Source organism: Teleopsis dalmanni, chromosome 2 (assembly GCF_002237135.1).
Source record: "Teleopsis dalmanni isolate 2A chromosome 2, ASM223713v2, whole genome shotgun sequence".
Classification (NCBI taxonomy): domain Eukaryota; kingdom Metazoa; phylum Arthropoda; class Insecta; order Diptera; family Diopsidae; genus Teleopsis; species Teleopsis dalmanni.
Genome location: NC_051847.1, coordinates 177,854,251 through 177,867,199, shown reverse-complemented (window position 1 = coordinate 177,867,199; position 12,949 = coordinate 177,854,251). Strand labels below are relative to the sequence as shown.

Here is a 12,949-nt window from a genome sequence, read left to right as displayed (position 1 = left end):
AAGACTGGTATAGAGTAACTATTTAGTCCATTATTATATACAATTCGTATGCTTACTTCAACAACTTTTACCCTAAGCAATTTAGGAAACGGATAAAAAAATGTGATAACTAACCGGTGTGGATCTCTATGTCACAGCGAACAAGAGAAGTTCGCTTCGGTGGAGACAATTCGACAGAATCATTTAGTCCATTATCCTTTGCATTTTTTATGTTCACTTACCCCTCTTGTATCCTAAACGTTTACGAAACGGATAAAGATATAAGATAACCAAACCATGTGGATCTCTATGTCACAGCCAATTAGAGATGTAGCTTCGGTGAAGTCACTTCTCACTTATCGTTTCAGAGATTTGTCGAAGTTAGAGCAATTTCAGCTAAGAAAGCCAACACAAGCTAAAGTACTCTATGAGATTTAAAGTTTAATTATAATTAGTAGTCTTATACTCATACTAATATTGCAAGTATAATCAGGCAAGAATTTTAGTCCATGCAGCGTTTGTGAATTATTTATATAGTCGTATGTATTCAAAAAAATACACATCAAAAAATATTTTTGAAACACACCACCTCATTAGATACACCTCAGTAGTTTTGTTAATAAAGAAAAATTTATACATTTGTTGTAAAATACCCAAATCGATTGGATGTACCTTGAAAACTGGGTAATTGCTGGTTAATTATGGACTGGCTATATAAAAACCTCGAACTTGTTTTAAAAAAAATTGTTTAGATGAAAATTGTTCATGTTTAGATGAATCTGATTTAGATAGCATTGAGTTTCAACTATGCTTTGTTGCTCGTTATACGGGTATCTCAAAGAAATCAAGGAGCTATTATAGCAGGTGTTTGAAGCAAATCAATCTCCAGAAATAATGCTGTAACTTGTTCTCACAAATCTTGTCATTTTTTGCTGACAGAGTATTCTTCGTGAAAGTATTTAATATCACTAGTCTATACCAACAAGTCCACAATGATTCTAGCGTCTGAAACAAAGATATAATATGGTATTTATATTACTATAAATACTACTGCTCTAAATAATTGCAAACTTTATAGAAAATTAGGGCTTCAAATTAAAAATTCTCTGACATTTCCATAATATTTGGCAAAGACATTTTTAATACATTTTTAGGACTTCTAAATAAGAATTGTTTTCTATTACATAGGAAATATGTAAATACTAGAACCTATTTATATAACCTAAGATGTCTAGATATTCTTAGATTATATTCGGACTATACCTATATTGGATAATAATATTTATTTTAATATAACTTATCAAAATTCTTCGGCGTACAATGGGAATCGTTGCAGGGACTTATTGTAGAATGGTAAGACCGGTAACGATACTTCTGATGATGTTGAAGAACTATTTTAAGCATCACTATATATTAAGGTAGACATTAAACATGCTATGGACATAAAGTGAATATAGTCTTGAATATTCTTATTTTTAAATAAAATACAATATAAAAGAATATATAAATGAAAGAAAATGAACATCTGCAATGACAACAATTTATACCAAAAATAACAAACGTTACATAACAATTACTATCCATTGTTTAGAATATATATCTACCTATACCATATCATTACACTCACATCTAGTCGTTGTCACATTAAACTCATATTTATATACATATACATCTATATACATCTATTTATACATATATATATATAATATTATATATATATATATATATATATATATATATATATAAAAGGCAGATTTTGTGGTTCAAACTCTTCTAAATTAATTCGAATCATTTTATAACAGACCTAATGGATTTTTTTCATTAAAATGTTTTCTTTTGGAAATGATAACGAAAATGTGTTGATTAATAACTCTATAAAAATGGGAAAATTATTACACAATAGTGCCAGCTAACAGCACTAAAAAATTCGAAAAAGTGTGAACAATATTTCAAAAGAAAATCTAAGTAAATACCTTTTCAGTCTTGAGATATAGTAATTTAGTTAGATTTTCTATAAACACCACCTCACTTATCGTATGTGCTCAAATGTTTCGTTTGACAAAACTCAATGTTTTTAATTTTAGATACAAATTCGTTTGCTCACGAAAAGATTAACAATTTCTCATTTTTAATGCTGACAATTTGGGATGATTTGGCGCTGTGTTGAAATAAGTGAAACATTTCGTTGTTAGTATGATTTTTACGTAGGATTCAACAAAAATATATATATATAAATTGAAAAAAAAATAGAAAATTAAATAAATAAATTTTATAAATGTATATTAAAAATTTTTGAGAATACTGAATACTGAAATAATAAAAGAACATCGAGTAAAACGATTTGTTTCATGCCACAAGTGATTTAATTTCTGTTGTTGCAAACACGTAAATATTTGCTCATACAAAATATAATAAAAATAAAGATTGAAATAAAAATATGATAAAATTATAAAATAAATACAAATAAATTTATTTGTAATGAATTTGTTTATATATCTATAATTTCGTAGGTATTTATAATGCAAATTTAATTTTGTACGAATTTTTTCATGCCACCGCGTATTGTTGCAACAGCTGTTGCCTGTTGTTTTTATTGTGATACTTGGCCTGTTATTCATTTCAGTTCTGCACTGCAGTAGATAAGAGAAGATTAAGAAGGGGTATTTCTATCAAACGTAAAGGTATCAAGTTAAATTTAATATTACTTATACTACTTGTCTTACTTATACTCCTTGATAAATCAATTCTTTAATATAACTGATCTTACGATAAGAAGAAATTTATTAAATTAACTTATACAAATGAACACACCATTCAATGTGCCATAATGCATTTTCACACTCCACAAATTCATAAGAAGTCAACAAAATACAGTGAAGATGGACTCTCAAGTTAGACATTGGACATTCACTTATGCGTACTCCTAATTCTGGATCTCTAGTAACTTTACTTTTGGCAGGATAGAATTTTCGACAAAGTCTCACTTTTACACTAACACGTACAATCTACAGTGAAAATGGACTCCTAATTCTGGATCTCTAATGGCAGGAAGGAATTTTGGACAAAGTCTCACTTTTTTACTAATACATACAATCTACAGTGAAAATGGACTGTTAATTCTGGATTTCTAATGGCAGGAAGGAATTTTGGACAAAGTCTCACTTTTTTACTAATACATGCAATCTACAGTGAAGATGGACTCCTAATTCTGGATCTCTAATAGCAGAAAACAATTTTAAATAAAGTCTCACTTTTTTTACTTATGCAAATAATCCAGTTAGATGTTGGATAACTCACCTACGCACAGTCCTAGTTCTAGGTCTAAATTGGTTTTACTTTTAGCAAGAAATAAATTTGGACATAGTCTCACTTTTTTATCAACACATACAAATTTTTGTTAATAAACGAAATTCGAAAATAATATGTACTTACACATAAATATTTCCAAAGTTTAGCTAGTATAGACACCCAGGAAAAATGCAGCGCATAATTTCTGTCGTGCTCTGACTATAAAGACAAAGTTTAACGAAGTTACATTGACAAATTCAGGCTATTGACACACCTAATAATGTCTTCTGGTTCTATACCCAAAGCCCCATTTGAGGTCTATACGTCAATAACTGCAATGGAAATCCAGTACTTTTCTGAGATCTTTTGTATTATTAAATAAATTTCAAGTACATACTGAAAGAGCACGTATTGAATTACATTTCCTTTATGGCTTGCAATCTAGAAATATCTTCAATAGTACCTAAAGATACTTAAAGATAAATACTATATATATTAATGTATTTAAATGCATATCTCATTTTATCTTCTCTGATGCGGGTTGCATGCTTGTCGTTACCTATAGAACAATTGAACTATAAGTATATATTCAACAAAGTTTTTAATGAAAACTCTACATTTTTATACTTTAAATATGTATATAAAACTATTATTTATATTATTTATTATTTCCATTCTCCATTCAGAGCTAAGAAGTCCATAAAAGTTTTCCATTGATTTTTATTTTGTGCTATTCCTCTCAACTCGTTAAGTGATTTGCCAGTCTCCTACTAAACTGTCCTTCTCCAGGACATTGCTGTTCTGATATATAAAATTATACTTATTTTAAAATAAATACCATAAAAATTTATTTTAATTCATATAAAATAATTACTCATTCAATTGAAATCACTGCTTAAAAACAATATTTGCTGCCCATTTATCATGAGCATACGCCTGTGCCTGTGATACATACGTAAAATTTTCTTCAAAAATTGTCACATTCATGGCAAATATGTTAACATTTTATTAGCGTCAAAATGTATTTTTAGTTTAAATTAAATTAAACGTATAAATTTTCAAGAAATATTATTATCAAATTTGCTAAATCTCAGTTGCGAAAGGACACGAAGTACACGCAGGTCTTTAATTGCACTCAAATCAAATCAAATATATTGCATGCTTATTACATATGCAATAAATTATGTACCCCGATCTAATCAGTACATAAAATAGAAGAAGAGAAGAATAGAAGAATGGCGGTATTGGATCTCTCTGAATAAGTTAAATCACATGAATTTATAGCAGAACCTTGAGTTGACAGTTTTGTTCTGGTCTGTCGCACTTTTATAAAAAATATATAAAAATTCTTTTCTTTTCAAACATTTAACATATTCTAGTCTTTAATGTATTTCTTGGATTTGTTTGGAATTTATTAGTTAATACTTCAATATTCCGTCTACTATTTATCTTCAAGATTTCTTTTCCTTCAAAAGACTCATAAATCATACTTCTTTAAAGATAAGTGCTAATATCAGACGTTTCGGCATGTCATTTTTTTCATCTTTCGAACTATATCTGCTAACACAAAATTGTTCTGTCATTTTATATTAAAATTAAAATGTTATTTTTTATATTAATTTATTTAAAAAAATAAAATAGAATAAAATATAGAAATAATATTTTTAACATATCAATTGATTTGAAAAAAACTGAAATCGAACAGTAGGCAAGTTGTGTCATTCGGTGCGTATGAGCAATAAAATTATGCAAGCAGCGGATGTGAGCTGAGTCAGAAACAGAAGACACATGCTAATAATATATATCTTTAAGAACTTTTTCCACCTACCTTATAATTTTTTTTTAAGTATATAATGTTTATAATATAATTCGAAATATATTTAACGTAAAGTAGATTTTATGACAACAATAAAATGTATCAAAAACGGTTTTGAATGTTCTTTGTTTTCATATATGTATATTATAAAGACATTGATTTATAAATATTTTATAAAACCTTTCAGTTCTAACAGCTAAAGCTAAGAGCCCTAAGATGATTTTTTGGGACAGTACAATACAGATCTTTTAAAAAAAATTCACTTAGGTTGATGTTAATTCAACCCAAAACCTTTCAGTTCTAACAGCTAAAGCTAAGAGCCCTCGACGAAGTCATTTCTTAAATAGTAAAATTTTCATGATTTTTTGGGATCGTACAATACAGATATTTTAAAAATATCTACTTCATCAACATCAACCTAAAACCTTATAGTTCTAACGGCTAAAGTTAAGACCCCACGATGAAGTCATTATTTAAAAGCTGAAATTATCATGATTTTTTGGGATCGTACAATACAGATATTTTAAAAAAAATCTACCTCATCAACATATTAGTTGATTTTAACATTTAAATTATCATGATTGAAAGTATAGTAATAAAATGTGTCAATGAGCTATTTGGATAGAAGATACGACTCTCCCATCAATAAGAACAATTTTGTTTGATATTAGTATTAAAAATACATTCAAATGTCGTTCTCGATTAATAAATCTTAGGTAACTTCTTCAATCGAGATTCACTTCTTTCATTTCATTTCATTTCATTTCATTTCGATTGGTAAGTCTTGGAATGAAATATATAACACTCGAGATTAATTTATAACACTCTAGATATTTTGGAAGGGTAGGAAGATTACCCTGAAATATTAACGGCTGTTTTAGAGACTTGAAAAGTAAAGTATGATTTGCTTCGATATATGTTTTAATAAAATATATAAATGTCTAATAATATTACTGCAAAAATGTTAGATTAGTTTTAAAATGTAAGATTGAACAAGAAAATTGGGGCACTTCAAGAGTAAATCTGGATTGAATCCATATTTACCAATTGAATACGCCATAACTCTGTTTTACATATATTTTTTTTGTTGCCTAGTTTAGGGATTTACCTTTAACATGTCTGGTAATTTTAATTAAAAGAGATTCTACAAATATATTCCTACTGCCAAGAATATCAAGAACTGTTTCTCTTGATGAATTGAAAATCGAATTATTCTTTTTGCAAAAACTCCTGTATTCACAGAAGGAGTTTTATAATCATAATACACTACTTTAATAAAATGGATTGGTAAAAAATATGTGAGACCTAACAAAAGAGGTGAGTGGAAGATTTTCAAAGAATTTCTATAATATACTATTTCACAAATAATATATAGAAATAAAGTATTTTATGTTTTCTAGTGTATGCGATGTATATATGTATATCTAGTATATATGCGATATACCATATATGATGAATTAGTGAAAAACGTGTTAGGGATGCAAAAAAAGGGTAGTGGCGAAAATATCAAGGAATTTCTATGTTCTTCTACTACAATTGAAACAATAGTCGATGAAATAAACGTCGAAAATATCACAACGAAGATGAGGCTTTCTGAAGAAAACTGAACCGCCATACACCGTTTCGCTACAATCATATTTAAGCGGAAAAAAATATGATCTCGTAAATTAATAATTTTGAAGAAAAGGTATACAAATAAAAGGCCTGGACGCAGGCTATTGAATACATTTTTTAATGGATAATCAACACAGGGACTCCACCTTGAAGTATTCCCAATAAAGTTGAGAAGTAGAAACGGTCTGCTACAGGAGCTGGATTGTTTTTAATCCATGCAATTCGCGCTTACCTCTATTGTGAGAGCATAGTAACGGCGTCTTAGGCATTTTTAGACCTTCTCTTCGCACCAAAAAAAAAACTATTTTACCTATTATATTGAGGAGAAAAGCTTACTAAAATATTTTAAGAATTGTTCTATACCATGGTGTTAAAATGGATTAGTGTTATATGTGTCATAGAGAGTGAAAAAGTATTAAGGAATCTTATTACTTCTTTCAAAAATATTTAGTTTAAAGTATTAAACAACTTTACTTGTTATTAAAATGGATTTGGAATTAATGCCGCAAAGAGTGGAAAAGTATTAAGGAACTTTACTACCTCTATGTCATCTCAATCCATTGAGCTCAGAGTACTCTGTTTCATTGCTAAACATAACAATCATATGTATTTTGACACAATAAACTTGAAAATACATTTTAAACATTTATTATGTATAGGTTTTCAAGATCTAATGGAGCTTTGATTTCTTTTATAATTTTTTTCTTATACAACTTCATATGCCACAGGACATATTTAATTAAAGGTAATCAAATCTCTAGTAATTCTTTTTAACATTATTTTCCAATCAATTTAGTAAGTCAAGTAATATGCAGTAAAGTAAATAGGACACTATATAGTAAAATAGGCAAATTCTCTAAAATAGTATAGTAAATCAAAAAGTTATCATCATTGAAAGATATAAACGTGGACTCATTTATGGAATTCTAACTTTTCATATATTAAGCCTATTTTTACGAAAATAAAATGTTTCTAAAAATAAGAAGATAATCCACGAATAAAATGGGTACTAGTCAAAAATGGGTGCTGCTTACTTACTTTTTGCTTTCATCTCCCAAGATAATACCTACAGAACCTTAATTAAATGAATATCGTATATATTTTTGTTAAATAATATAATTTATTAAAGTCTTTGTTTATTAACCTTAGAAACTAAATACATTTCTGATGATAAAATTATTTAAATTAACTTAAAATTATTTTGTTTCATTGTCCACAGTTTTCTTCTTAAGTCTGGTGCAATAGTAACGATCGCTGTTCTCAATCCAATCGCAAACATTGAGGATTGTATGGAAAGCGGTACCTTCTTTACACTCAAATTCGACTGGTTTGCCATGTACGCAACGATAATACTAAATATTAAAATAATAATTATAATAATAATAATTATAATCAATATAAAAAAATAACAGATACATTTTATAAGATAAAGATATGTTGTATTTATGTATATATTATATTATTAATCATATTTAGTTGGGATAAATATTCACCTTTTGACAATCTGGATGAGGTACATAATCTCTATTGGTACAATCAATGTTGACATCATTTTGTTCTGGATCCGGTTGTGTAATTTCTGGATCTTTTTGCAGAGCTGCTTCGGTTGTTGTTGTTGTAGTTGTACTAGTACTTGTTGTAGGCTTTGGTTTTGGTTTTGGTTTCGGTTTCTTTGAAACTTTTGCAGGTTTCTGTAGAGAGTGAAAGAAAAAAACACTTAATGCGAAACACTTAATATCAAATGTAAAGAAATCGGTAAATGTCAATAAAATATTCGATCTATTTCAGTGTCAATGTCGATGTCAGTCTGTCAACGGTTCAAACAAGTGCGATTTTCTCTTGCACTTTGTTTAAATGCAACGAAGCGTTCGTTGCACTCTGACTTAGTTTCTTTATTCTCGAAATAAATTGTTGCATTTTCAATCGAACGTGAATTTAAATTAAAAATAAATTTTTCGCGTTTACACATAATTTTTTAACATTTTTATTGGCAGCAATAGAAGTGTCGATTATTGCTGAATTTACATAAATGTATCTTTTTTTGAGTTCTCCAACATTTTCTATTTTTGACGAAGCTTATTAATACAAATGCAGGGCAACTAAAAATAAGGTCCGTATTTGTGAGTAGAATTTCTATTTTGCGGCTGAGAAATTTTTTGGCACAGATGACTTTTATGCTATAAGGTGTTGCTAAATTAAAAAATTATTTATTATTATATATAATAATAATTTACATTTACATAAAAGTATACTTCTATTTACATAAAAGTATACGAAGTTCCTACTTTAACATGAATTAAATAATTAATTTTAACATCTAACTTCTTAAAGGTCCCCAATAGAATTTATCTCGTTTAATAAAATTATATTGTAGCAAAAAAATTATAGAGAGAGATATATATCTCATATATGTATATGTAATACATATTTTTGTAGCTTACTTTTGTTGTTGTTGTTGCTTCAGTGGGCCGAACTGTTGTTTGTTGTGGTTTCGGTATCGGACGTTTCGTGGTGGATGCAATGGGCAGATTTTCTTCATCCGGATTTGGCGGTGTTGCGGGTGGCTTTGCCCACTCAGGCTGTATTTTAATTAAAAAAGAATAGTGCGAAAAATTCAAAATACCTCAAAACAATAAATTATAAGCAAATCATTTGCAATTAAGCAAATTTGGCAAGCGGCACTTACAAATTATTTCATTTTGTATGTGCTGCTTTGATAAATTAGATAAAAATAATTTATTCGCCACACTTGGTGGATTTATTTGTGTTAGACACTTACCCTAGGTGTTGTTTCGCGTGTTGGTTCTGGTACGCGATAGTTTCGCATATTATCATGTAGTATATGCATAAGAGAATTTTCACGACCGCATAAACCATGGAAATCATCCATATCTACAGCCCATGTCATAGCGCCAGCATAACCTCTCTCCTTAATGAAGTCCATTTTTATTTGCACCGATACTTCATTCTCATATCCCACCCATTGTGTATCTTTGTAGGTATATGGTACCATACCTTGATCATCCCATTCAACTGTCCAGCCTTTTGCTTTATCATTTACTTCTGTACAAATTTCGTAATAAGCTAGGAAACCACTAGCGTTTGTGTAAGGACCGGGAGCACCACCACCTGCCTCTTTATTAATGTATGTGCCCATGTTGTAGTTTTTATTTGAATTACTTAATGTGTAGGTGCGGCCATAAAATGGTATGCCTACGACTAATTTATTAGCTGGACAGCCCATATCTTCCCAAAGTGCTAAACCATCATTCTATGGAAATGTGAGGATTTTTGATAAATGTATAAAAATTGTTAACAGTTAAATTAAATTTAAAGAAAAATAAAAATCAAGAATATTAAGGTCTTGAGGTCGACACTATGTTAACATAAAAATTCTATTAAATTTTTATTTAATTTTGAAACAAACATTTTACTTTACTTAAGTAAATAGCCCATATCTACTTATCGAGATATTAATTTCCCCGACTAATGTTTTTAAAGAATTCGGTATAGAAAACTACATGTTTTTGTCGAAAATAAAAAGTATATTGAAATTAAATTGTAAAAAAATGTATTTTCGAAATACACCTCAAAATAGCATCAGCCAAAAGGGACAGTTTTTTTTGTAAAAATTTATTTTTAATAAAAATACTTACCACATTGAGTCTCTCATATGCATACTGATCGTGTTTACGTTTATATAATGGACTATGTACATCAGCAAAGCCAGCCCAATTGCCTCGCAAGTCGTAAGTCATGGCATGTATAGCATCAAGTAATCTATTCGAAAAAACAATTTTCCATTAAAATATATATATTTATAAGAAATATAGTTATTACTACTCACTCGCATAATTCTGGTACATGATAACCTTCTTGTAATCTAAATTTAGCTACTGGTACAGCCATTGTGATTTCCCAACCTCGTCCTTCACGATCGAAAGCACGTCTTAATTCTTGTACAAAATATAAAAACTTATCCTTATCACTGAAAGCACCACCACGATCTGTGGCTCCAGGATATTCCCAATCCAAATCAAAACCATCGAAGTCATACTTCTTCATAAAATCAACCACGCTGCGTATAAAACTTTGGCGTCTCTCACGTACCGCTGACATTTGTGAGTACTTTTTACCACCTTCGGCCCAGCCACCGACAGCAATTTCAAGTTTTAGATTTGGATGCTTTTGACGCAATTGCGTAAAATTTCGGAAACCATTTTGATCAACATCTAATTCGGGGTCGATAACAAGAACTTCCCAAGTTTTCTCATCCACACCAATGAATGAGTAAATCAGATGTGTACACAACTCAGCGGGTACATCTTCGATGCCATATCGACCTATACCCGGTCGATAAACAGCCCAGTTACTGAAATAGCAAACTATGCGTGCAGGTTGCTCTTCAGCTGTTACCGTCGTCAATGCTACTGCTAATAGCAGTAGAGTCCCAATAAGGAATTTAACTGAAATTAAAATATATCGAATTAATGGATTTAAATTAAATGTATATTTTTATTTTTTATTTTAATTTTTTTTTATTATTATTTTTAATTGTATATATATTTTCCAATAAAGTATGTATGTATATTGGAGTATATGGAAAGAGACTTTTCAGTGTGCTATATGATTTTCCCAATTATGTTTTGGATTGACAGATATTATAGTAAAAATCACTATTATAATTAAAAAAATAACAGAAGTGTGTAACGATACTACATACAATAAAGGACTCTAATAGACTTCAGTAATTTATATATACAAAAAGTTAAACGTAAGTGTTTCACATGTCTTTCGTGGAAGATATTTTAGTGATATGACATAATAAAATATGGATACACTAAGTATTGTACTATATTCCCAATTTGGTCGAGGGGGGTGACTGTTCTAGATCTTTTGTACGTGATGTGTTAGAGGATCGACTTCTCATCAATTATCTAAAAAAATCATTTTTATTCAATATTTATTATACTTTTAGTTTTTTTAAGAACTTGCTGTAAGCATTGATCAATTTGAATACTGGATATATTGTTGAAGGAATAAAAAATTACTGGATTCATTACTGGTTAAGGCTTAACAGTGTTATAAGTGTTTTAGCGTCTCAGCAAGTGTTATAGAAATTTTTACAAACAATCCCAGTTTAATTTCATTATATCTATCTCTGATATGGACTATGTCAATTTTGATCTGGCTGGTAAAGAATGGTTAGACCAATTTCTGCTTGCTGGTCTTAAAATATGATAGCAAAGTAAATCACCCGTGACTGACATAGATTTTTTCTGCTAACAACCAAACGAAAATCACTAATCCCTTCAAATTAAACTAAAATTGTCCCCCGATAAAATTTTTTATAATCAGACATGTGCAGGAGTTCCAGACCCAGAACTCTGCCATATTAAAACCAAATACAACAAAAATTTTGTAGAGGTCCCATTTGATTCTAAACAGAGTCCATGAACAACCCTCTGATAGACGCATCTTATTAGGATCACAACGCGAGCCCTTATCATTCATTAGAAATCCTCCGAACTCAACTCAACGTAACTACAATAGGGTTCTAATAAAGGATGGTCTACCATAGTTGTAAGTAGAAATCAGCACCTTAGCGTGGCAAACTGTACCACAAAGACTTAGTAGTAAATAAGAGATCAAGTAAAGATTTTAGTGAACTTATTATCAGTTATTATCATTATTATCAGTAACATTATTATTGTTATTATCAGTTATCATTACTGTTATTATGACTTCAATAGAATTTTATATCAAATTAAATATTTCTTATTACCCCATATATATATATATTGTGTATTTAAGATATAATGACCAAAACCATTTATAAAACTATTAAAAAATTTTAGAGGTATACATATAATACGTATTAATAAATAATATTTAATATAAATTATAAATACATACGATTTTATAATAAATCAAAGTATATTTTCTTAATAATTAAATATATAAATCTTATTTTGCAACTACGTCGAAATTTAATTATTTTATATGTCAATATGTAAATAAATATGTTTATTTTTATATTTATTTATTGCATTCATCTCCGAGTAAATATAATTATATTTAAATTAATTCATTTCATAAATTATTTTAACTAAAACTACGTCGAAATATAATTATTTTATGCTAAAATTACTTTCACTAAAGCGGGGTTCCACAGCAAATCGGAACCCTTTAAATAAATGACTTTTAAGATTTTTTATTTACTGACATGTATAATAATTTTTTTTAAGTATA

At 28.9% G+C, this 12,949-nt stretch overlaps 1 protein-coding gene across 1 annotated transcript in view; it reads right to left on the bottom strand.

Moving 5' to 3' along the window:
* Positions 1-7,832: 7,832 nt before the first annotated feature.
* The window catches only part of LOC119676245 (endochitinase-like), a 15,983-nt gene continuing 10,866 nt past the window's right edge, over positions 7,833-12,949 (bottom strand). The window contains exons 5-10 of the mRNA XM_038087482.1: positions 10,545-11,175; positions 10,354-10,477; positions 9,477-9,968; positions 9,139-9,276; positions 8,191-8,388; positions 7,833-8,049 (exon numbers count right to left, since the gene is read on the bottom strand). Of these exons, the coding sequence (XP_037943410.1) occupies positions 7,894-8,049; positions 8,191-8,388; positions 9,139-9,276; positions 9,477-9,968; positions 10,354-10,477; positions 10,545-11,175 (1,739 nt within the window). The 3' untranslated portion in view covers positions 7,833-7,893. The remainder of the gene's footprint in view (positions 8,050-8,190; positions 8,389-9,138; positions 9,277-9,476; positions 9,969-10,353; positions 10,478-10,544; positions 11,176-12,949) is intronic.